At 39.7% G+C, this 27,020-nt stretch overlaps 1 protein-coding gene across 1 annotated transcript in view; it reads right to left on the bottom strand.

Moving 5' to 3' along the window:
* Positions 1-595: 595 nt before the first annotated feature.
* OCLN (occludin) overlaps positions 596-27,020 on the bottom strand; it is a 52,991-nt gene continuing 26,566 nt past the window's right edge. Inside the window, exons 5-9 of the mRNA XM_070743110.1 lie at positions 21,258-21,385; positions 15,774-15,974; positions 9,676-9,847; positions 7,301-7,342; positions 596-4,000 (exon numbers count right to left, since the gene is read on the bottom strand). Of these exons, the coding sequence (XP_070599211.1) occupies positions 3,899-4,000; positions 7,301-7,342; positions 9,676-9,847; positions 15,774-15,974; positions 21,258-21,385 (645 nt within the window). The 3' untranslated portion in view covers positions 596-3,898. The remainder of the gene's footprint in view (positions 4,001-7,300; positions 7,343-9,675; positions 9,848-15,773; positions 15,975-21,257; positions 21,386-27,020) is intronic.

Here is a 27,020-nt window from a genome sequence, read left to right as displayed (position 1 = left end):
GAGATAATTTCTTGCAACACCTGAAGGGATAAGTTTGGATGAGTTTGTGAATCAGAATACCTTGTGATTCTAATGTTTAGCCTTCTAACTTATTTCTCAATTACTTCATTTGTTCAGGAAATCCTAAAGACAATTGTTTGAGCCAATGGAAATATACAATTATAAAGTACATTCAATTTCCATCATGGATAAATTTGCAGGTCCCAAGATTCCACAAGAGCAGAAATAAACTATTTGATATGAAGGTACAATAGATCTTTAAAAATAACTAGATTTGCATTAAGGTAAGTATCTTTTATTGCCGACACTCAAATGCTTAATAGAAAGGGACTAGATATATACATACTAAAATATTTGTTATGGTTCATGCGATTAGTATAAATTGGTTTAGGCTTGAGTTACTGAGATTTATTTCCTTATATAACCTGTTCCCATTAGGTTTAAAGAGATGGAAGGCTGCTATCAAGTAGTATATATAAAGTATATGTTGCAGACAAGTTACAAAAATGAAATTATAACAATGTCTAGTTGATTAGTATTGCTGGTGTAATAGCTCCCTTGCTTACTTTAATAGGAAAACAGACTGAAACTGAAATGAACAATCTCTTGGCTTAGATTTATTTAATGCATACAAGTTATATACTTTGACATTTTTATTCCCCCTTTTTGCAATATACATACAATTTTTAAAAAACTGTCTTTGTACAATATATAACAATTTATTAAATTTTATTAACTCAGTAACTTTAAGCCATTAATACAGTAATAGAAGTTACAAGAAAATCAAAAGAAGATAAAAGTTTGCAAGTAACCTGATGAAATGAAGTGAGGAATCTATCTCACTAAAGTCCTGGGTGAAGAGTCATAACAAAATAACAAAATAGGAGTCACCTCAATTTTAAGGGGAACAATTCAGAGTAGGTGATGCTACAAGGAAGGCACACATCTGGATTCCTGATATATGGACATGTGTCCATTACTTTATTACATCTAAACACATTGGCATCTAATTGCAATCTCTTTTTTTAAATTCTTTTAAACTGTTCTTTAATTCCATTCTATCTCCAGGGATTGACTCTAATACCTATTGCTTATACAATGAATAGACTAATATACCTATTAGGATTGCCAATAATAGAATCCCAAGCTATGCCCTCAAATTTATCAAATACTGATAAAATATTGCATTTCTAATTTGCAGATAAATATTTCAAAGACATTTCTGTAGGTGCAAGAAATCGGGAACCAGGGTTGGTCAAATGATTACAAGTTTACTCCATGGTAACGCTCTACAAAAATCTGTACTACTAATAGTGAAGGCAAGTTGGCAGTGGATAAGATTCAACAACATTCAAGGAGGGTGGGACTCAGATGTCTTGTTGGTATGAAGTGATTAAGTGCCTGACCCGTCCCTTGGCTCAACCTAATCATCTCCTACAATTTATTTGTTCCCCAAGGTAATGGTTCTGAACTCAGTCTTGGTTATTTTTCACAGAGAAAAGAATTGATACATTTTTCTAAATCTCTAATTTGATCATTCACGAAGAAACTTGAGATAGTCTAGACATGAAACTAAACCTAATGTTCCTATGCATATGATATGAAACAAAACAATTGATTTGTATTGTTTATACATTGAAAAAGGTGGATTTTATTGACACTGTATCACAAATTACAAAATGAAATCCAGTCTTTCAATATGTAAGCATTGCATTCTAGTCACATATTTTAGACATAATTTCCATTATTGTTAAAAAAGTGATATTAAAAAACCCCAAAATAATTACAGTGGTTATACAAATGTACAATAGATGGATCCAAACAGTCACATTTTGATGTGTGGGACTTATTAATTATGGCTGACTCCTACTGGACTCAAATATTTTTTTAAAACAAATCATGGTTCAACAGATCCAGCAACAGAGTCCAAAAGACCCTTGGACTGCACAAATTTCTGGTGTCCTTTCCAACTGTATGGTTATGGTTCTACAATGAAAGTTGTCCGCAATCCTATTGTTTAGACCAGAGGTCCCCAAACTTGGCAACTTTAAGACTTGTGGACTTCAACTTCCAGAATTCCCCAGGTAGCTGGCTGGACCTCTGGTTTAGACTCATCATATACCTCTGCTAATTGTATGGCATGCATTCCTTTTATTCCTCATCATTTCTCCCCACCTCTAATCTAAAAGAATTCTGGATGCAGCCACTGTCAGAAACCTAAAATCGGGCAGTTTTAAGGATTCACCCCCCACCCACCCCAAAAAATATTCTCCAGTTCCATTCATGAGGTACAACACTGGGACACATCCGAAATGAATGCATCTGGTTTTCCAATTCAGTGCTTATAATTTTTTCATAACCTGTAGGGTTTGATATCCGCACCAGTGTTCAATTAATAATCAGCAGATATAATTGTCAAAAGAGTACTCACATTTAAAACTAACAGAATTAGAATTAATATAAAAGTTAAGTTCTCTTGCCTTATAGTATTGTTTTCATGTGAAAATTTATATTATTTAATATATTTTAATATTTCAATATTGTTATTACATTACAGCATTAAATATATTACAGGTAGTCAGCAGTTAACATTGGTGATTTGGACTACAATTTGCATTGCTAACCACCGTGGTTGTAAAGCGCAATATCATAGGAACACATCACTTTCTTACAACACTCCCCCATTAGTGTTGTTAAACGAAGTTGAAGAGTCATTAAGCAAGTTCCAGACAGTTTGCAAGCAGGTAGGGAGGGCATATGGTATGAACATGGCAGAGCCAGAGGTAGTTTCTGTTGGGTGGGGGAGGGCGTGAGCAATCTATGAAGGAAACTTGTAACCTTTTCTGTTGGCTTCCCCATTGACTTTGCTTGTGGGAAACTGGGAGGGAAGGTTTCAAATTGCGATCATTTAACTGTGTGAGCTACTTGGCAATCACTCAGATTGCAATCACATGACTATAGGGGTGTTGGAACATCCAAAACTTCAAAGACTGGTCAAAAGTACCAATTGTTCAGCATCACTATAACTTTAAGCAGTTGTTGAATGAGTGATTGTTATACAAGGACTTTACTCATAATGTGAATACATTTGCTTTTAGTTCTGTTTTATCATTTGGCCATGATATCATATGTGTTTACAGAATAGTCTAGGGGTTTTTGGCAGATTAAAAGGATTGGTTAAATGTGCATACAATATCAGAAATAAACCCTATTGATTTGGGACTTCCCATTAAATTTGTATAGAATTGTAGTTGTTTTATATAGTCAAATATAACATACAGGCATTTTATAAGAGTTACAAATTGGACAGTCAAGTCAAATACACTAGTAATAAAGTTATATTTCTGTAATAAACTGATACTTAAAATATAAGTTGAGATTTTAACAGAATAAATTTACATTCAGTTTTACATTGTCAGTAAAAATATATTATACTGGCTGATCAGCAATGGGTCTATTTAGACACCATTTAAAAGTAAAGTATGCTAGTTTTTTATTTACAAGTAACCTAGGTATATAAAATTGGTTACGAATAAGAGAGGAAGACAGGCGTTTCAGATAAAGGACAAAGCTTATATATGATGTAATGAAAACCTTTTTCTCCTTAAGTTAAGATTTCAATATGCTGAGAAAAATGGAATGAATTAGCAAAGACAGGGAAAGCAAAAGCTCAAGCTGTCCATTGTCGATCCTGAAAACACAGGTGGTAAAATTCCTTGACTCAGTGAAACTATAAAAGATCCCATATACTGAATTATTATTTCGTGGTAAACATGGCACAAATATTGTAAAGAATATAAAAGTATACAAAGGATCTCTCCCACTATTGTCCGTCACAAAGGTATTCCAGCTTAATGAAAATTGGTGTTCTTACGCAACCTCATTTGTTTCCTTCTTGTTATGATTTCCGACTGTCATAATCATTGACCATCCTTTTGATATGGGACAGTTTACTCTTTAGCATCTTGCAGTGTGCTTTTCGGTTCTTATAATCTGTGGACTAAGGACAACGTGAAAGCCGTATTAATGTCAAACTTATTAAAAGTTAATGTTAAGAATACAATGCTAATGTAACCAATACTCTTGTTTTAATCCATAAAAATAATCACAGCAGAGGGCAGTAGCTAGCCAATTTTAGCTAATTTTTAAAAAGCTAAGCAATTAAGAAACCACCAGCACTTTGCTATTAATGACAAAGAAGACAATTGAATACTTTTTGACATGAGATTTATTTTACCAATAGTTAGAAAATAAAAACAAAAGTTAGAAATGCATGGAATATAAAAAGGATAAATGTTAAAACAGAAATTTGATAAAATAGATCAACAAAATATTATTATTATATCAATGTTATTGTGATGAATGTTATTGTAAACATTTTGATTATGGTTGCCTAAAAACAACTTTACCCAGACAAAACAGTTTGATTGAAATGGAAATTTTATGTTATTCAAATAAAGTAAATAAAACATGATGTTTACTGATATTATTTCTTTGTTGTTGTTATTGTTTGTTTGTTTTTTATTATTTATTTATTTTTCATTGTTATTTGTTTGTTATTTCGTTGTTATTTTGTTATTTATTTGTCTGTTTCAAAATATATTTGAAAACCAATAATTTCCCCCCCCAAAAAAACATGAAGGGGTGGGAGAAGAAAGAAAGAAACCAGCAGGACATCCCAGGGCTTCCAGGAAGTCATAAAACATCCCACAGAACATAATGAAAAACCATTCTTATTTTAAGGTCAAGAAAACAACAACATTTATGTATCCATGAAATCTCCAGGAATGAGGTTTGACTTGAAAAAAGCTATTTCACAACAGAAAATAGTAATAAAATTAAACTGTCCTATATTTCAAAATTAAGAAATTGTAATTCTTATAGCCATAATAGCAGAAAAGATACTTAGATGGCAATGTGCTGAACAAACTAAAACTCTTTGTCTTTATATTTGGCTAGATGCTTCAGAATGCAGAGAAACTTGAAAGCAAAATGTACTAAGAATTACTGAAGCAATTGGGTCTATTTCTAGAACTGGGCAATCCCACTTCAGTTATTTTAATAAGTCCTATTTGTGCTCTTGAGCATTGTGAAACCCTTTTTCCAAATTGAATCCAAAGAATTCTACTGCCTTAAAACAAGCAAAAAAATATCTCTACCTATGCTCTGTTCTTACAAAATGTATGAGTTAATTTGCAACATCCAAGAAGAGTCATTGCAATTTTTAGAATCTTGCAGTCTTACACCCTGATAATTAATTCCTGTTTGTTTTTAATGGAATTGTGAAATAAACAGATTCAGAATTGCAGTTTAAAAATCAAATTAAGTAGCTATATTAAATCAAGCAGTTCTCTTTTATTAATGGAATAGCACTTCTTCATAATGGACCAAATATGTGCTCTAGGATGTTATAAATCAACAGTGGGATGAAGCCAAGTCAGATTCTATTAGATTTAGAGTAACAAATTGAGTAATTTAAACTACATTACTGAAATAAGAAAGACTTGGGGTAACCAGAATTGAATTTGTGTTTGAAATACTTGTAGTGCTGATTAGTTCTGATAATTTCTCAGCTTTCAATTCTAGTTTATGTCTCTGACATCTGGCTCTGACAGATCTTACAAACTAGAAATCTGCTTATTACTATTACAGATCTGTATGAACTTGTGTTTTCTTGTGACTAACTTGTGTTTTGTCAGCTAGTACAGACATTAAGAAATCTCAACATTTACTAGGGACAGAGGTGAACAAAAAAAAGAGAAATATTTGTTTGCTTTGGTTCTGATATCATAAATCGAGAAGACTAAGCTATGCTGATATGCTGGTATCTTCAAGAAACATTATACTGTTAACTATTTTATTGAATAGGGAGTTAATTTTACATTTACATACACAGGCAAAGTTGAGCTCTTTTTAATTTTATAAATTGGTACACACATTGATCCTATATTTCTATCCTTTATTAGAATTGGAACCATCACTTGTATTAGTTCCATCACTTGAGCCTTTGAATTCATTTCCTATCTTCTGTTTCTGGGGATATAAGGTCTATCACAATTGCTTTAACTGTGGCAGCTTTCTTTATACATTCAAATCATCTACAGGTGATGTCTTCCCTGCACCTAAATAAAGGCTTTGATGGTCTTTACAACCACAATACCCTTAAAGGATGCAGATAGCGAATGCCTTTCCACCTTTCCTTATCTGAGATGGATTAACAGTCAATTCTTAAAATAACAACACACAGCAATTAGAATGACAATTGTATTCTTGTGAAGCAAAGTGCCCTAGGTACAGTATAAGAATATTCTTTTTCCCAACAGTCAGGATTCCTAAGGCAACCCATCTGCATTTCCTACTACTGGTAGTTGAAAATTCTTTCTGTAAGAAGATGAAACTTTTCTTGTGCCCTTTTTTTCTGAACCCTATGTATAAGATATGCTGTGATCAGTCTATGCACTCTTAGATCTTGAATCACTGTGATTATTGTAAATGCGACAACTATATATCTCTTTCTTTACTTTGACTTGTTTCTTAATATTCAGTATCGTAAAGCTCTAATAGACAGAGAATTAGCTCCGGGGAAAGTGCCTTTGCCTTCTTTGGTCTGTTTCCACAAGATGGTCCTATTTGTTGTTGGTTTGAACTCCGAGCTTGACAATTTGGGTGCAAACATTTTATCCCCGTTCAAGAAGGCATATTCAATACACTTTGGATTGGGCTTTTCTGGGGGGCACTGGCCTTTAAATACTTTCTGAGTCCCGGTCTGATTTTGGGTTGTTATTGACTGGCTGTAGTAGCTGCGTCACAGTCCTTGGTTTAAGTACCATCCCCGTGATGTAAATTAGTGCTGATGCTAGAACAACTCAGTAACTACAACCAGTCAACATAACCTGAAATCAGGACAGGACTCAGAAAGGTCTTTAAAGGTCAGTGTTCCCCCAGACAAGTACAATAAAAAGGCCACTGAAGATGTCTCCTTGAATGAGGACAAAACATTTGCAATCAAATCGCCAAGCTTGGAGCTCAAACCAGAAACATAACTACCAGCCTGAGCAACTAATATTCAAAAACATTTCAATGGTCCTATCCATCTAGAGTGTTTGGGAATTGGGATGTTGCTATTAAAAAAGAGTTATGATGAGCAGCTCACATAGCAGCCTGGAGATAAAGAATGAGTAAGGAAAGAGGAAAATAAACTAAATAATTTGAAAAGTAAATGAAGAACCTGAAAAGATTCAACAATGAACATTTAAAATTAAATTTGAGTCTTGCCACCCTAATTCACAAACCTACTTACTGATTTGATATCCTTCAATCTGTTATATTCATCAGCTGCAGCCTATGGGGAGGAAGAAAAGACCCAGTGTCAAATTAGACAACCATGTAGTAGTTCATTACAGTACTTCCAAATCCTTTTAGATAGATAGATAGATAGATAGATAGATAGATAGATAGATAGATAGATAGATAGATAGATAGATGAGAGAGAGATAAATGGATATAAAGAATTCTTTATTGACTAAGCATGATTGGACACACAAGAATTTGTCTTTGGCGCATATGCTCTTAGTGTACATAAAAAGAAAAGATACATTTGTCAAGAATCATAAGATACAACACTTAATGATAGTCATAGGGTACAAATAAGCAATAAAATCATACTAGGAAACAATATAAGTTGTAAGGATACAAGCAACCAAGTTATAGTCATACAGTCATAAGTAGGAGGAAATGAATGATAGGAACGATGAGAAGATTAATAGTAATAGCAATGCAGACTTAACAATCTTGTTTATCACTAATAAGAAAATCCTTTAAATTGGGTAAGGGGTTTGCGTGTCATTACCCAAAGAGAATAGCACTTTTACCTAATTTCAGGTAACTTACTCACTGGGTTGAAACCCAATGAATTTAAAGGCAAATCACTGGTAACTCTTTACATTTGAAATATTTGAAATATGTATAGATATGTTACAACATGCAGAACATGAGCCTCTCTTTAAAGCGACCGTGTCTTTTTTTCAAGCTTTCTGGCGAGTCTGAAGAAATCACTTTCAGATGGCTGAGACTGCTGAAGGCCCTAGGCCCATGATGGCGAACTTATGGCACACATGCCACAGGTGGCACATGGAGCCAAATCTGCCAGCACATGAGCCATTCCCTTAGCTCAGCTCCAGCACGTCCAGATGATTTTCTGCTCATACAGAGGCTCTGAAAGGGCGTTTTCAGCCTCCAGAGGGCCTCCAGGGAGCAGGTGAAGGGGTTTTTTGCTCTCAGAGGGCTCCAGGGAAGCCTCTGAAGTCTGGGGAGGGCAAAAAACAGGCGTACTGGGCCCACCGGAAGTGGGGGAGCAAGGGAGGTTGTGCACCCATGCCCGTGGAGCATGTGGGAGGACATTGAATTATAGATATGGGGCACCCAAGGGGAAAAAGTATTTGCCATCACTGCCCTAGGCCGCTACCTCAGGTCTGACCCAGTGCTTCTGCCTACTGCTGTGCTGTGTGGCTTACACTGTACCTAAGGCCTTTGGGCATTCCACTTAACAACCCATACAATTGCTTAACAACCACAACTGTGAGTGCTGAAATTGCAACCAGTGAGTGAAGGAGTCATGTCATCTCACTTAGCAACTGCAATGACTTACAAATGAAATTCTGGCCTTAGTTGTGTTTGTATGGAGAGGAACACCAAAAAAGATGATTGGCAGACAGGAACAAGAAAAACTTCACTTTTAAAAGGAGCCCATAGCATTTTTCTTAGTCATTGCTGAATAGAATGGAAGGATATCAAAACCCCAAAATAGTATTCTCAGACTAACTGCAGAATATGAAGCTGATCTTTAAGAATGTTAAGATTTCAGGGAGGAAAAAGCAATCAGAATTGAGACACAAACCTTCCTCACAGGAAAGCTGAACTAGTGAATATTTTTTACTTTGTTAATGACCATACCAAATAGACCTTATTGTCTGAACAAGTTTTAAAAGTTTCCTTAAATTGCCATCTCCTCTAAATCAGGGAGGCAGAATTTATATCAAATGCTGACAGACTCCAACTCCCACCAAGAGATTTAAAAAAAGACTTTTAATCACAGTCAGACTTACTGGTTAGATAAACTCCATTGTTCTGTGAAATTCATAAACAGAAAAATGCTTGTAAGCCTTTAAAGTATGATAAGACTAGTTTCTAGGAAACAAAATTATAGTGGTTATAAATGCTAATGTGCTTTCCCCTGGGTTCTGTTTATAAATGAATTTTTTCATCTTAATTCTTCAGCATCCTAAAAACATCTGAAAACAAAATAATGTAATAGTCTTTGATCCTATTATTGATTTCGCAAAAGTATGTACTGCTTCAGGTTTTAGAACATTTCAAAAAACAAAAATAGGAAGCTGTGAAGCAATCCCAGTCATGTTAAATGAGTCTGAAGGTGATTCACTCAGTGAGACAGCTGGAAAAGGTTTAGATAATTATTGCAAATTACTTCAACCTATTTTCTGAACATGACCTGAATAAAAAGTAGTTGCAACATCCTTAAATCTAGGATCAACTGTAGGGATAACTTTTCGGATAACATTAGGACCAACATTAACTACAAGCATAATAATCCTTTTCCTTATATAATTTAAAGTGTAAAATACATGAATTATCTGTTTACATAAATAAAGAGGCTACCTTATATTCTTCGCTGCCTTCAATGTAGTCATCCAGCTCTTTGTCAAGAGAAGAGAGTTCTTTACTGATCTCATCAAGTTCTGCTTGCAATCGTTTGTATTCCTGTAATCCTGCATCAAAATCTCGCTTGTATGCTTGTCTTTGCTGGTCTGATGATACAGATGGATACTCTCTAGATGGGAAGCAATTTAAAATGGATTTTGTAAAATGATTTGGGTCCATAACTATGGTCAGATTATACTCAAAATAAACTGATTCACATTTGCAAAAAAAAGTATATTGACATAGCAGTTAAGTTCATCTTTCATTTTTGCTCTCCACTACAATGATCCCTTGTTTTTCGTGGGAGATGCGTTCCAAGACCACCCGTGGAAAAAAAAATCCGTGAAGTAGAGGAAATATATTTTTTAATGTATTTAACGAGTATTTGGACTTTTAAAACCTACCCTTTGCATTAAAAAGTCATTCTATAATGTTTCTTAGCTGGAACTACGTGATATCCTACCAGTTTCTTTAATAGAGTACACTAGTACTGTAGAAGAATTTTATTAATTTTTAATGGATTAAAATTTTCAATGGATTTAAGACCCCTTTGAAGACCCGTGAAGTAGCAAATCCATGAAAGATGAACCACGAAGTAGCGAGGGATTACTGTACATATATAGCACACTTAATTGAATACTCTTTTCTATAAGCACGTACATATGTACAAACATGTACCTGTGCTCTGTTATGAAACAATGGGATCGGGATTGATAAATCGACACTTACAGCTTGGAAATTAAAGAGTAGTTAGGATCAGCCTCTCCTCTCCCTCAGGCTTGCCCCACAGAAATGTCTCCTATTCTATCCCCTTCTTTCCCTCAGCTTTGCCCCACAGAAATGTCTCCTATTCTATCCTCTTCTTTCCCCCAGCCTTGCCCCACAGAAATGTCTCCTATTTTATCCCCTTCTTTCCCTCAGCCTTGCCCCACCGAAATGTCTCCTATTCCCTTCTTTCCCCCAGCCTTGCCCCACAGAAATGTCTCCTATCCTATCCCCCTTCTCTCCCTCAGCCTTGCCCCACAGAAATGTCTCCTATTCTATCCCCTTCTTTCCCTCAGGCTTGTCCCACAGAAACTCCAACCAGAGGTTGGCAAATGGCTCATTTTCTGCCTCCAGAAGGTCTCTCAGTGGGGGGGAAGCCATTTTCACTCTCCACAGGCTCTGAAGCCTGGGCAGAGCGGGAAATGGGCATGTCATTGTGTGCAAAGGAGCGGGGAAGGGGTTATGCATGCATGCACGGAGGGGGGCGCTCACATGGAATTCTGCCTGTGGACCCACACAACCCACACACACACTCCCCCACCTTTTGGCATGCAATCCAAAAAAGGTTCATCCTTGCTCTATCTTATCCCCTTCTCTCCCTCGGCCTTGCCTCACGGAACCCCGCCCAATCCTATCCGCTTCTTTCCCTCAGCCTTGCCCCATAGAATCCTCACCATGCTATCCCCTTCTTTCCCTCAGTCTGGTACCACAGAAACCTCCTCTATCCTATCCCCTTCTCTCCCACAGTCTTGCCCCACAGATGCTTCTCTTATGCTATCCCGTTTTCTCCAGAGTTATTTTATTTATTTATTAGATTTGTATGCCGCCCCTCTCCGTAGACTATTTTCAGATTGGGAAGGGGGTTAGAACATCTAATTAGCACCAGTGTGTGTTAATAATATAAGAAATACTAATAATGTGATGGCCATTTTAAAAACTCCTTTCTTAGCTAGCACCTAGAAGCCAAGAGGAACATAAGTGCCAAATTTCAAGTTTGTAGACTTTGCGGTTCTGGAGATTTGGTGATTGCAGCAAGAGTGGTTTTCGTGTGTGTATGTCTGTGTGTGCGTATGTGTGTGTAACATATTTTTGCTAATAATTAAACAAAGAAAATATTACATAGACACACACACACACACACACAATGGTATAAGGCAGGGATTGAGTTAGCAAGATTTCTGGGCTGATACAACTTTAAGAACCTGTATATAATAATAATTATTTATTAGATTTGTGTGCCACCCCTCTCCGTAGACTCGGGGGTCTAGATAGAGGCCCTGTGAGGGCATCTATCTCTTTTCATGTGTTCTTCCAAGCTATAGTTTATTTTTATTTGCAAATTATGATTTGGGGCTGTTTCTCTGCAAAGGGACAAGGACGACTGATTGGTGTACATGAAAGAATGAATGGGGCCATATATCGTGAGATTTTGAGTGCAAACTTCTTTCCATCAGCAAGGGCAGTGAAGATGAAACGTAGCTGGGTCTTTCAGAATGACAATGATCTCAAGCACACTGCCAGGGCAATGAAGGAGTGGCTTTGTAAGAAGCATGTCAAGGTCCTGGAGTGGCCTCACCTGTCTCCAGATCTCAACCCTATAGAAAACCTTTGGAGGGAGTTGAAAGTCCGTGTTGCCCAGCGACAGCCCCAAAACATCACTGCTCTAGAGCAGTGTTTCCCAACCTTTTTTTGAGCCGCGGCACATTATTCGTATTTTCAAAATCCTGGGGAACACTGAAAGGGGGGGGGGCGGGCTAAAGAAAAGTTTGGACAAAAAAACCCTCTCTCTTCCTCCCTTTCGCTCTATTTCTCCCTCTTTCTCTCTTTTCCTTCCTTCCCTTCATTCTCTCTCTCCATCCCTCTTTCTTTCTTTCTTCCTCTCTTTTTTGCTCTCTTTCTCTCTCCCTCCTTCCCTTCCTCTATGTCTTTCTCTCTCCCTTGCTCTCTCTCTCTGTCTCTCTTGCTATCTCTTTCTTGCTTTTTTCTCTCTCTCTTGCTCTCTCTCTCTCTTTCACTGTCTTGCTATATGTCTCTTTCTTTCTCTTTGCCTCTCTTGCTATCTCTCTTTCTCTCTCTGTCTCTCTTGCTATGTCTCTCTTTCTCTTTCTCTCTCTCTCTGTGCCTCTCTTGCTAAGTCTCTCCTTTTCTCTTGCTATGTCTCTCTTTCTTTTTCTCTCTCTCTGCCTCTCTTGCTATGTCTCTCTTTCTCTCTCTCTTTCTCTATCTCTCTTTCTCTGCCTCTCTTGCTGTCTCTCTTTCTTGCTCTGTCTCTCTTTCTCTGCCTCTCTTGCTATGTCTCTCTTTCTCTCTCTCTCTGCCTCTTATATGTCTCTCTTTCTCTCTCTCTCTCAGCTGACTGCAAGCGGGAGCCCTGACGGCGGGAGCTGGACGTGGTGCTGGACACCGTATATGCCAGGCACGCAGCGCCAGCATGTATGACGTCCAGCAGCACGTCCAACCGCCACCGTCAGGGCTCCCACTTGCAGTCAGCTGAGAGAGAGAGAGAGAGAGCGATCCCTCTCGCCGCCGCCATCTCCCCCGACTGCCTGCGGCCGCTGCGGCCACCACCACCCCGCTCCCATCGGACACTTGCCGTCGAGAGAGAGAGAGAGAGAGCGATCCCTCTCGCCTCCGCCATCTCCCCCGACTGCCTGCGGCCGCTGCGGCCACCCCCCCCCCCGCTCCCATCGGACACTTGCCGTCGAGAGAGAGAGAGAGAGAGAGCGATCCCTCTCGCCGCCGCCATCTCCCCCGACTGCCTGCGGCCGCTGCGGCCCCCCCCCCCACTCCCATCGGACACTTGCCGTCGAGAGAGAGAGAGAGAGAGCGATCCCTCTCGCCGCCGCCATCTCCCCCGACTGCCTGCGGCCGCTGCGGCCCCCCCCCCCGCTCCCATCGGACACTTGCCGTCGACGCCAGAGGAGCTCCAGCTGGGCGGGGCGCTGCCGGTACTTCCGTCCTGGGGCTCCCGCTCGCAGCTGTCCCCCGCCTCCTGCTCGATGCCGCGGTTTTCGGCGCTCTCCTGCTGGGCCCCAAAGAAAGAAGGCGGGAAAAAGGTGCCAAGAACGGAGCTCTCCTTCTTCCTGCCTTCCTTCTTTGGGGCCCAGCAGGAGAGCGCCGAAAACCGCGGCATCGAGCAGGAGGCGGGGGACAGCTGCGAGCGGGAGCCCCAGGACGGAAGTACCGGCAGCGCCCCGCCCAGCTGAAGCTTGGCGGCACACCTGGCCATGTCTCGCGGCACACCAGTGTGCCGCGGCACACCGGTTGGGAAACGCTGCTCTAGAGGATATCTGCATGGAGGAATGGGCCAACATACCAGCAACAGTGTGTGCCAACCTTGTGAAGACTTACAGAAAATGTTTGACCTCTATCATTGCCAACAAAGGAAATATAACAAAGTATTGAGATTAACTTTTGTTATTGACCAAATACTTATTTTCCACCATAATTTGCAAATAAATTAGTTAAAAATCAGACAATGTGATTTTCTGGATGTGTTTTCTCATGTTGTCTCTCGTGGTTGAGGTCTACTTAAGATGTCAATTACAGGCCTCTCTCATCTTTTTAAGTGGGAGAACTTGCACAACTGGTATCTGACTAAATACCTTTCCCCCCACTGTGTGTGTGCGTGTGTGTGAATATATTTGTGTGGAATCACCCTGGTGTATTGAAGGAACATCACAGCTCCTTATTTGCCTCTCGGCCCAATGCTGAATTTGAAAATTAAGGGAGACTAGGATAGATCTATTTCGGCCTTATTTTGGCCTCATCAGCTAGCCATACCCACTGGGACCTGAACCTGCAACCTTTGCCTTGTAAGGCAGAGAATTATCCTCTAGGCTACAGTATCCAATCCCTTCAGCTCTGCACCAGGGAAGGGTTACAAGGCAAAGGTTGCAGGTTCAAATTCCAGTGGATATGGCTAGCTGATGAGGCCAAAATAAGGCCAAAATAGATCTATCCTAGTCTCCCTTAATTTTCAAATTCAGCAAAAAAACATGTGACACATACAGATAGAATTGTCGGCTATCAATAAAATTAACTGCCTTGGAAATGGCCCTGGGTTGGGCCGAGAGGCAAATAAGGAGCTGTGATGTTCCTTCAATACACCAGGGTGATTCCACACAAAAATATGTAACCCTTCCCTGGTGCAGAGCTGAAGAGATTGGATACTGTAGCCTAGAGGATAATTCTCTGCCTTACAAGGCAAAGGTTGCAGGTTCAAGTCCCAGTGGGTATGGCTAGCTGATGAGGTCAATATAAGGCCAAAATAGATCAATCCTAGTCTCCCTTATTTTGCTCCTGGGTTGTCTCAAAATAGTCACACTATGTGCTCTCTGACACACTACTAATACAGCAACTGCACCTACCATATCTTTCTAATGCATTCCAAAACCTTAATGTGTTGTGTACCTGCTTTCATAAAAGGCCTGAGCTTCATCTCAATCATATATAGGATTAGCATTTTTCTTGGTAACAAGAAGAAGTACAGTAATCCCTCACCTATCGCGGGAGTTACGTTCCAGACCTTGCCGCGATAGGTGAAATCCGCGATGGGGAATTTATCCTCCTTCCCACCAGCTCCGGATGCCTGGAGGCGAGCAACGGCCGGCTAACCTTTCCCCCCCACTACTACTTACTCTGTTCTTTGCAGCAGTTCGGCCAAATGTTGTGTTTTTTGCCTTGCCCCGGCTGTAAAGTCCCTGGTGAGCTGCCCCGGCTGTTTCTTTTTTTCTCTCTCTCTCTTCCGCCCTCGAGCACTTCCTCTTCCGCCCTCGAGCCCAGTCTGGAAATCCCCGCCGCGTCGCGTTCCTTTCTTTTTTTTCCTTTCGGCACTGGCGAGGGGGATTGAACGAGGGGACGGGCCTCCGCCGGAGCTCAGTCCCTGCCCCGCTCATCATTTGGGAGTCCCGCTGGGGGATTCTAGCGCTTGTTTGTATGGCAAAATCATTCAAATGAAGCTGACTTCAAAACCCGCGATGAAGTGAAGCCGCGGCAGGTGAAGCGCGATATAGCGAGGGACTACTGTATTTCATCCATTTTTTGTCAAAATATTAGCTGATGGTTCCTAACATGAGACTGAACCCCAATTTTTATTCCTTCCTCTTTCCACAGCACATAAACATTTCATAGAGTTGCTGGGAATCATGCAGCATATACGTTTAAATCATCAGCATCATCAACTGTCATACAGTTACAGATATTGCTAGAACTAAAATCTTCTACTGCCCTATAGACCTCACTGGCTATTAGTGCTATAACAACAACCAAATAGGAGGAGTAGCCAATACCTGTCCCAGTTCTCATCCAATTCATCACAAGATTCGCCACCTGTGGTATAATCAGCATCATAACCATCATTGTTGGGTCTTCTTGTTCTTCCTCTTTTCTTTTTCTGTTGGGGCTCCTTAGCTGACCCATTGTAACTGCTGGTGTTCACATACTGGGTCTGTTTGGGGTCTTTGGTTAAGGGAGCAACAACTTCAGGTACCCTGTTAAAAAGTAAAGATAATTAGTTCCCAGGTTCATACAGGGGGCTAATTGGATTATGCATGGGAAAAAATGATATAAAAGAAATATGTTACATGGATTTACAGATGAACAACATGGCAATTTTTCAGTGGCAAATGGCATAATAGTCTTGTATCTATATTGTTTATATTCTATAAACCAATATCTTTTCCCCAAAGGCACAAATAATAAACAAATTATTAATTGTATATCTAATAATTAGAATTGTAATTACATTTTAGCTCATTGGTAATTACCATCTCTGTTTGTAATTACCTAATAAATAATTAAAAAAACAAGCAAAAGAATGTATTGAATTGTGAATATAAATTATATTTGTATTGAAAATATTTATTCTTCGGAACATTGAAATAGAATGAAAAAACACAAGGTGATATTAACTGATTATTATGGGCTTCCATAAAATTGAAACATAATTACTTGGCATTAATGACTGGGCGAGTCACTTCCAGAATCTGAAAGGCTAAATACAATTGTTGCCCTTTACACAATGGACAGACTGCAAAGCTTAGAGCATACAACAGTTTTCAAACATAGTGACTTTGAGATGTATAGTATAAACATCAATTGACAGAATTCTGGGAATTGAATCCCACCATCATAAAGGTGTCAAGTTTGAAAAAACTAGCATATAATCACTACTTTCAGGAGCTAATAAATCAAATAATTGCATACTCTCCCCATTACTACTTCTTTCTCTCTTCTTTGTTGTCTTTATTTGTGAGTTATTTATAAGCTAATGAATGACATGAATCAAGGTGCGGTCTCCAAGTTACAATCCTTTTAAGTACAACTTAATGCTTACTTGACAAAAATGGTTTTATTGTAAGCTCCAGTTAGTTAGACCCTGTTTTTTTCTCTAATGTTTGTTTATCTAGCTTCACGCTGTAAAAGTTAAGGAAAGGGAAATATTGTTTATTTTCTACTATTCAAGTAACCCTGTCCAAATGTTTTGATATGAAAAGAAAATCTCAATCTTCCCTTCTATCATGTAGATCCGGGAGGCAAAATGTGACCATGCCCTCCCCCCTATGCGCATCAAAAATTTGGAGCATCTACAGTAGGTGGGTTTGAAAAAACAAATTGAGTGCTTTAAATGTTTCAAATTCTTTGGTTATTTATTTCATCCCTTAAAACCTTCTCAAAATGAACATTGAAGCTGACATATATCTATCCATTTTTAGTGTAGCCTTTATCTATTATTTTCTTAACTTTCCATAGGTTTTCTGCAAAGGAATTTAACGGTATTTCACATTCACCACATTCTAGTAGCAGGAAGCGGGGTTGTAGAGATATGGGGGGAATGTTATGTCTAGGGGGCATTTCTTCCCGTGGGAACTGAGATGGTGCCTGCAGCTGGAGGAAGGTGGAGTTTGGAGTCATCGGACCATGGACTGAGAACTGATGGGTGGAAGTTTGAAACTTTTGCTTTGTACTGGGTGTAATTCTGAAGTCTGGCCAGAGTCAGAATTGCACCAAGATCTTGCCAATTTGATATTTTCCTAATAAACATACTTTGAAAAAAAAAATGGATGCCTTGGATTTTTATTCTGGGGACCTAGTTCTTAGAACATTGACACAAACCTGTACTAACTACAGTGTAGCATAGGGATTCCCAAACTTGGGAACTTTAAAACTTATGGACCAGAATTCTGAGAACTGAAGTCCACGAGTCTTAAAGTTGCCAAGTTTGAAGACCTCTGGTGTAGCATGTGACAAGACCTGACTATATCTATATCAAATATATCTCTAAAGTGCGTATTTTAAAGTGTTGAAGGGCACTCTAAGAAACTAGTAGGACAAGTAGTAGGGCTTTCTGTTTACAAAATAGCTCCATGGTAGTTTCAAAATACTTCTTTATCAGAAAGCAAACTCATATAGATGCCTCCTGGCAGTATAGCATATATTACTAGGAAACCAAATAAGTAAGAAAAAACAAGCCAGGCTTGTAAACAAAAGGAAATATCTTAATATACCTCTCTGAAAAGCCTTGCATCTCTCAAATAATCTAAATTACTGTATTTTAGGAGTATAAAACATACCTTTCCTCTCCCTAAAGGGGGCTGAAAATTTGGGTGCGGTCTTATACTCCAAATGTAGCTTTTACTAAGCTGTTTTTTAGCCCTAATGAGGTGCTAACATGATCTTCAGTGCTTTGCTAGCTAATTGATCTTCCCTTTGCCTGCTACTTTCATTGCTGCTCTCTCTGAAAATCAGCTGAGCCTTTTTTCAGTCCTAATCAGGAGCTAACAGTGAAGCAATCTTCTGTAGTTTGCTAGCAAGCGATTCTCCACCTTTTTTTCAGCCCTAACATGGTGCTAATAAATGAAGCAATCTTCTGTGCTTTGCTAGGGAAGCAATCTTCCCCTTCGCCTGGTTTTCTCATTGTTCCTCTATAAAGACAGGGAGAAGTGAAGTCTTTTAAAAACTGTTTTTTATTCCCAATCAGGGGATAAAAAGCAAGCATTGGGCTCAAAACCAGCAAACTAATCTGCTGAACCTGACCAGATTAAAGACTAGCCAGATGAATACCTGGTAGGCAGATTATTTTTTCCCTATTTTCCTCTCCCAAAATTAAGGTGTGTCTTATACTCCAAAAAATACGGTACTGATGTTTCTCATTTAACGCTCTTGCAAAAATAGTTTGTTAAAAACATGGGAGAAAATGAACTAAAAGAATCTTTCTAACATTATCATATTTATCCCAAAAGATGACAAATTTACCACCATCTTCAATGAAAAAGTAAACAAGAAACATTTATTCAGACATCCTGTGCATTATCTGTTTTGCTCCACTTTACTAATTTAGAGTCACCATGTCCCACTGAAACCATTCTGAAATATTTTAATGTAAGAAATACATGCATGTGAAACACTTGCATTTGCATAATGTGTGTGTGTGTGTATATATATATACAAATATATATGCATGCATTTATATATTACATGCATGCGCACATGTGCGCACACATATGTCAAAAGCTTATTAAAAAAAAAGAAGAAGAGCCAGAACTAGTGGTTATGGGGGAGAATAAATTGAATTACAACTATATCCTGGATTTAACACACTAGCATGGGAAAGCAGTATCTAAGAAAAGAATGACCATTAAATCCAAATGATACTGTAAATGTAAATGTTTTTTGCATGGGGACACAATTTTGCGTATGCATATTTTATTCATTCTAAGTATTCATATTTCTTATTTATTCTAAGTATGCATATTTCATGCAATAGGAAATAGGTTTTAAGGCATGCATAAAATGGCAAACAGGATTCTACACATTTGAAGGAAATTACAAGTTACAGATTTTATGCATAGTATCCAAAGTCCACTAAACAAGGCTGTTAGCATCCAAAGTCCGCTAAACAAGGCTGTTAACTCAAGGGTTAACTTGTATTAACTACTGGTGATTTTAAATGATCTCATTAAAAAAACTAATTGGCTTCTGCACCAAAGAACTTCTGCCTCTCTCACATAAAAATCAGTGTCCTCTGCAAAAATGCACAAATACACTCTGACATACAGTACTTCTCTTTCCAGCAGAAACAGTATAAAGGAGGTAAAAAACAGGATGGAGCTGGAAGAAGAAAAGGTTGCTGTATTTGGAAAGAAAGCAGTGAAAAAGGAGGAGACAAAATTGGGTGGAAATTATAGGACGAGATGGGAAGGTACAACAACAGGAAAAAAATACTGTAAGATAGAACATCTTGTTAAAGATTAAAGAACAAGTCGAATCTGGCAGGCATGTAGTCCCAAACAACAAATCAGGATAACATTCTCAATTCACTGACAATAATCTCTCCATTAGGTATTGACAAATGAAGGAAAACTGAATATTACTGCCAATCAGGAAGCCAAAGTAGATTAATTGCCTTAAGACCCAGAAATATTGGCTTCATGCCTTTTGTTTACTGTAACTTTCATCATCGCTTCCTTTAATCATATTATTCAATCTAAACTGCAACACAAAGGTGATGTTGTAGTAGAAAATACTACAAGAAACAAAGACAATATCATGACGGTATAACTTATTTCAGATGGAAAGACTGGGGTTCCAGAAAGCAACTTAAGCCAAAATTAAAGCCTGGGGGGAAAAGCTACATTTAATCATTTGCCACTGTGTGACAACTCTGGGAGCGTCTAGTGGCTGCCTCCAAGACTTTATGTGATCCTGGATCGCAAGACTGTCTATCTCAGTTCTACTTTTCTACCTAACCCTAGCAATCTTACAGAGCATAGGGTTCGCCTTAATTATGTATTTATATACTACGTTATCAAAAGGCAAATTGACTATTCTTATCCAAACAATGGCTATCTTATACAAATAAAGATTAGAATTGGAACATACATATAAGACAATCATTAATACAAAACTACATTTAAACAGACTGCAGTTTCCCCATTCCCCATTTAGAACTTTTTTTAAAAAAATTGGCCATTAGGTCTGCATAAACTAAAACCTTTCCGTGTATTGAATATGCTTGTAGAGCACCAGGTAAAATTCAATTTATGGACTAAATTTAAATACCACAGTTAATAAATCAAGCACAAACAAGTAAAAGATTAGAGTTCAGGGCAAGCATGATTCCTGGTGAATGTGGAGATGCCAATTGTTTGCCTTCTTTGGGTTTTCAACATCCTAGTCTAGCTACAGTCTGGCAAACCTTAGAAGCCTCTCATTCTAGAATTAATTAGGACCAATTAATTAATCTATTATTTATTCATTTATTGGATTTATATGCCGCCCCCTTGTATTTATATTTATTAGTGCCAGTTATTAAAATTGTTAAAATATTTGGGTTGATCATGTGCAAGCATATTAATATTTAGTGGAATACAGGTGGTAATAATAATAATAATAACAAGAGTTGGAAGGGACCTTGGAGGTCTTCTAGTCCAACCCCCTGCTTAGGCAGGAAATCCTACACTACACTACTGAATAACAATTTTTTTGGATCAATTTACGGTCACAATTCAAAGTGTTGGTTATGACCTATAAAGCCCTTCATGGCATCGGACCAGATTATCTCCGGGACCGCCTTCTGTCGCATGAATCCCAGCGACCGGTTAGGTCCCACAGAGTTGGCCAGAGTTCACCAACAGCAATATGAGGATTCATGGTCTGTAAAATTGCTCTCGGAAGGAGGAAATTCTCGTATTGCGTGCCCCCATGTCTTTCAAATACACTCATGCATTTATTCAAGCAAGCAAGCAAGCATAAAAATAGGAATGATTACTCACGGGCTAACTGGGTAGTTGTCCTTGCGAATCGGATGTGCAGGAGCATCAGAAACTGAGTATCCAAAAGAACTGGCAACTCGATCTGGATAGTCAGCCGCTGGGGAAGTAGCTGGTGGTACACTCTTAACCTGGAAACGTACACACAAGATAAATGTTTAACGTTGAAAGGGATTTTATTTATTTATTTATTTATTTATTTATTTATTTATTTATTTATTTATTGTTTGTTTGTTTGTTTGTTTGTTTGTTTGTTTGTTTGTTTGTTTGGACTTCTAGGCCTTGGTAGACTCAGGGCGGCTGACTACACAAAAATACAAAATTACAGCATGTGGGAAATCCAAACATTAAAATCTATAAAACTAACCATAAAGCCCTTCATGGCACCGGACCAGAATATCTTCGAGACCGCCTTCTGCCGCACAAATCCCAGCGGCCGGTTAGGTCCCACAGAGTTGGCCTTCTCCGGGTCCCGTCGACTAAACAATGTCGGCTGGCGGGACCTGGGGAAGAGCCTTCTCTGTGGTGGCCCCGACCCTCTGGAACTAGCTCCCCCCCCGGAGATTAGGATTGCCCCCACCCTCCTTGCCTTTCGTAAATTCCTTAAAACCCACTCTGCCATCAGGCATGGGGGAACTGAGATATCTCTCCTTGCCTATGTAGTTTTATGTATGGTATGTTTGTGTGTATGCTTTTTAAATAATGGGTTTTTAGACTTTTAATATTAGATTTGTTATTTTAGACTTTTAATATTAGATTTGTTACTGTATATTGTTTTATTACTGCTGTGAACCGCCCCGAGTCTGCAGAGATGGGCGGCATACAAATCTAATAAATAATAATAATAGTAGTAGTAGTAGTAGTAGTAGTAGTAGTAATAATAATAATAATAATAATAATAATAATAATAAAACCTAAAACCTATAATAAATATTAAACTAGTCCTAAAATCCCCAATCATAACCATTCAACCACACTCATCCATACTTCAGTCATATTATTGGCCGAAACAAGATGTCAGGACACAACAGCCCTAAGGCTGCCGGCAAAAATAAGTTTTTAAAGACTTCCGGGAGGGTGGGAACAGTGCGAATATCTAGGGGGAGTTGATTCCAAAGGGTCAGAGCCACCACAGAAAAGGTCCTTCCCCTAGGCCCTGCCAGGCGGCACTGATTGGTTGAATGGCCCTGGAAAAGACCAAGTCTGTGGGCTCTATTTGGACCGGGAGTCACTGCTCACAGTCACTCATGCCCTTATCACCTCAAGGCTCGACTACTGTAATGGCTCTCTACATGGGGCTACCTTTGAAGAGTGTTCGGAAACTTCAGATCGTGCAGAATGCAGCTGCGAGAGCAATCATTGGCTCCCCTAAGTATGCCCATGTTACTCCAACACTCCGCAGTCTGCATTGGTTGCCGATCAATTTCCGGTCACAATTCAAAGTGTTGGTTTTGACCTATAAAGCCCTTCATGGCATCGGACCAGGATATCTACGAGACCGCCTTCTTCCACACGAATCCCATCGACTAAACAATGTCGTCCGGGTCCCGTCGACTAAACAATGTTGTCTCGCGGGACCCAGGGGAAGAGCCTTCTCTGTGGTGGCTCTGACCCTCTGGAACCAGCTCCCCCCAAAGATCAGGATTGCCCCCACCCTCCTTGCCTTTCGTAAACTTCTTAAAACCCACCTCTGCCGTCAGGCATGGGGGAATTGAAACATCTCCCCCTTGCCATGTAGTTTTTGTGTATGATTCGATTGTGTGTTGTTTTTTAGATATTTGGGGGTGGGGTGGACTTTTTAATCTAAAACTGTAATCTAGATTTTTAAATATTACATTTGTTACTATGTACTGTTCTTCACCATTGTTGTGAGCCGCCCCGAGTCTGCGGAGAGGGGCGGCATATAAATCCAATAAATCTAATCTAATCTAATCTCTGGCCGGCTGCTGGGATACATGAGGCAGAAGATGGTCCCACAAGTAACCTGGTACCAAGCCATGTAGGGCTTTACAGTGGTACCTCGAGATACGAGTTTAATTCGTTCCGGACCTGCGCTCTTAAGTCGAGCAGCTCTTATCTCGAACGACTTTTCCCCATAGGAATTAATGTAAATAATTTTAATTGGTTCCAGCCCTCAAAAAACTCACAAAGTTAGTCTAAATTATGCAAAAAGACATTGCAAGAATAAATGTAACTTTACTTATTAATAAGATGATAAGCTGAGAGCTTTCCTTCCCTTCCTCTTTTTACCCAAAACAATCAACATGGCAAACTTTTATTTTTATTCATTAAACTGTAGTTATTTATTCAACTTCACTGCCACCCAATCCTGTAGAGGGAGGAAAGAAGGGAGGAAGGAAAAGGAAAGCAAGAAATGGAGGGAGGAAAGGAAGGAAGGAAAGAAAGGAAGGAAGAAAGAAAGGAAGAAAGAAAGGAAGAAAGAAAGGGTGAAGGGACAGAAACAGAGGAAGGAAGCAAGGAAACTTATGAAAGGGGAGAGTAACTTCACTCAATCCTGTAGAGGGAGGAAAGAAGGGAGGAAGGAAAAGGAAAGCAAGAAATAGAGGAAGGGAAGGTAAAAGAGAGAAAGAAAAAGAGCAAGAAAGAAAGAAAGCAAGAGAGAAAGAAAGAAAATGAAAGAGAAATAAAAATAGAGAGGGAGAATGAAAGAAATGGAAGAAGGGAAGGAAGGAGAGAAAGCAAGAGAACGAAAGAAAGAAAGAGAAAGAAAGAAAGAAAGAAAGAGAAAGAAAGAAAGAAAGAAAGAAAGAGAAAGAAAAAAGAATGAAAGAGCAAGAGAGCAAGAGAGAAAAAGAAAGAGAGAGAGAGAGAAAGAAAGAAAGAAAGAAAGAAAGGCAACTTCAAAGAAAGGCTCACTGAGCATCTCTCACTCTCTCTCTCTTTCTATCCCTCTCTCTTTCTCTCCCCCCTCTCCCCCCCTTTCCCTCTCTCTTTCTCTCTCTCCCTCTCTCTTTCTCTCCCCCCTTTCCCTCTCCCCCCCCAGGCCGGCAGCGATGTTTTAAAACAGCCGCGCCGTTTGCGAGCTAACTCCTGAGGTGCGGAAGTTCGCCTTTGGCGTTTGGGCCACTCAGAATGTGAAATTCAAAACAGCGTTCGGATCCCCCCACCCCCAGCAGAAGCCAAGGACCCCCAGAGTGGGGCGGCAGGGGAGGCGATCGCCTCTCCACTCACCAAGTGCCAGGATACGAGCCGAGAAGAGCCGGGCTGGCTTACTTTCCTTCCTTCCCGCGCTGATGCAGAGCCACTCGAACAAAGCGTCACGCCCCCCTGACGCTTTTGGCGGCAAAAGAGCCCAGCGTCGCTTCGGAAGCTGCCGAAAGCATCAGAGGGGCGCGACGCTTTGTTCGAGTGGCTCTGCATCAGCGCGGGAAGGAAGGAAAGTAAGCCAGCCCGGCTCTTCTCGGCTCGTATCGCGGAGAGGGGCGGCATACAAATCCAAGTAATAAATAAAATAAAATAAAAAAATGTCTCTCCTCTCCCAGCTCTTATCTCGAGTAGCTCTTAAGTCGAGCAGCTCTTATGTCGGGGTTCCACTGTATAGGTCATAACCAACACTTTAAATTGCCTCCGGAGACCAATCAGCAACCAATGCAACTCACGGAGTGGTGGTGAGATAGACACATGCCTTGGAAGGGTCAGGGCAGCTCACATGGCTGCATTTTGCACCAACTATTAACCTAGTACTTCAGATTTTAATTGGTTAGATTTTGTATATTTAAATATTACATAACACTATCAGGAAACAAACAAACAAAAACAACTTATTGGAATGCAGAAATGGCATTAGCTTCTGCAATAGAAGCACTCCACTAATAAAGATATGGGGGTTACAGTGATAGGCCACTGTGTTCCAAGTGTAATTTTTCACTATGTTTTCTTTGGTACAACAGGAATAAACAGGAATCACTGCAATTTAGCCGAGGAAACAAACACAAGAGTGTTTATTTGTTTAATATAGCCACCCATTTAAATTTCATATGAGTCTAGATTGGATTAGCCACCAATGGAACCTCAACATATCTGGATATCTGTGAGACCGCCTTCTGCCGCACGAATCCCAGCGGCCGGTTAGGTCCCACAGAGTTGGTCTACTCCGGGTACCGTCAACTAAACAATGTCATCTGGCAGGACCCAGGGGAAGAGCCTTCTCTGTGGCAGCTCCAACCCTCTGGAATCAACTCCCCCCAGATATTAGGACTGCCCCCACCCTCCTTGCCTTTCGTAAACTCCTTAAAACCCACCTCTATCATCAGGCTTGGGGGAACTGAGACATCTCCCCCTTGCCTATGTAATTTTGTGCATGATATGACTGTGTGTATGTATTTTAGCTATTGGGGTTTTTTTTTCTTTTTAGACTTTTTAATGTAAAACTGTTATTTTAGATTTTAATTTTTAGATTTGTTATTTGTTACCATGTATTGTTTTTATCACTTTTGTGAGCCGCCCCGAGTCTACAGAGAGGGCCGGCAAACAAATCTAATACAATAATAATAAATAATAATAACATTCATGGAGAATAAGATTAACAATGGCTTCAATCATGACTATAGGGTCATTCTTTGTCAAGTGGATCAGATGAAATAAGCCTTATTTGAAGAGAAACCATCACAGAAACAACATACATGATTGAAAAAAGTGTGCTCTTTCTCATGAAATAAAAATGAAGGTGATTGAAGGTGAGAAAACAGAGTAATAGAGAAAAACTTGCTCTTTTTAATGAAGGTGAGGAAACAGAGATCTCTGTTTTCTCATCTTCAACCATCTTCATTTTTATTTCATTAGAAAGAGCACACTTTTTTCTAATATATATGTTGTTTTTGTGATGGCTTCTTTTCAAATAAGGCTGCAAAAATCAGTCAAGTGGACACCTGGTCCACTTGACAAAGAATAACCCTATACTTGCTATCTCTAGAATCAGAAGTAGCATTGCTCTGAATTCTAGCCACAGGAGAATATTGGACTGCCATCTCTGTAATCTCCTTGTCTACTTCTACTTTCCATCTGATGAAATGATTGGACAAACTGGACTGGATGGGTTCTCCTTTCATTCATCATGAGCATTTCTTCTAGGACCGGGGTGTCAAACTCAAGGCCAGGGGTCTGGATCTGGCCCACAGGGTACTTAGATCTGCCTGCGGAGTTGGCCTGGACTGGCCCGCGGTGCTTCTGCCAGCAAAAACAGGCTTCCGAGCTCCAGTTTCAGCTGCCATGTCTTCCTGCAACTCTGCCAGCAAAAACAGAGCTTGGGAGCCTGTTTTTGCTGGCAGAGTGCTCAGATCACCACAGGCCCCTCCAACAGGAGTGACGTCAAGCTGGCCACGCCAACCATGGCAGCTCCCAAGGTCGAACACAACCCTGATGAGCCCTCAGTGAAACTGAGTTTGACACCTCTGTTCTAGGACAATAGTCCCCAAACTTTTCCACTGGTGGCCCAGCAAGTGGGGGGCGGTAGTAGTTCTGCATGAATGGCAGTGAGATGACCGCGTGACCACCGGTCATGTAAGTGAAGCTGAAAGCATGGGCACTTGCCTGCCAAAGCCCAATTCTGAACAGGCTACAGCCCGGTAAACGGCTGCAGCCCGGAGGTTGGGGATCCTATTCTAGGAAAAGCAACACTTACTGCTGTCGTCTTAAGAATTTTCATATATAGGCTTCAGCTAGAAAAAGCATGTAGTAATTCTTGACTTATGATCACAATTGTGACCACAATTTTGGCTGTAAGTTGTTGGACTCATAAGTTGAGTC

The sequence above is a fragment of the Erythrolamprus reginae genome, chromosome 2 (genome assembly GCF_031021105.1).
Source record: "Erythrolamprus reginae isolate rEryReg1 chromosome 2, rEryReg1.hap1, whole genome shotgun sequence".
Lineage (NCBI taxonomy): Eukaryota > Metazoa > Chordata > Lepidosauria > Squamata > Dipsadidae > Erythrolamprus > Erythrolamprus reginae.
Note: the sequence above shows the minus strand (reverse complement) of the source record. Positions and strands in the feature narration are given on the sequence as shown.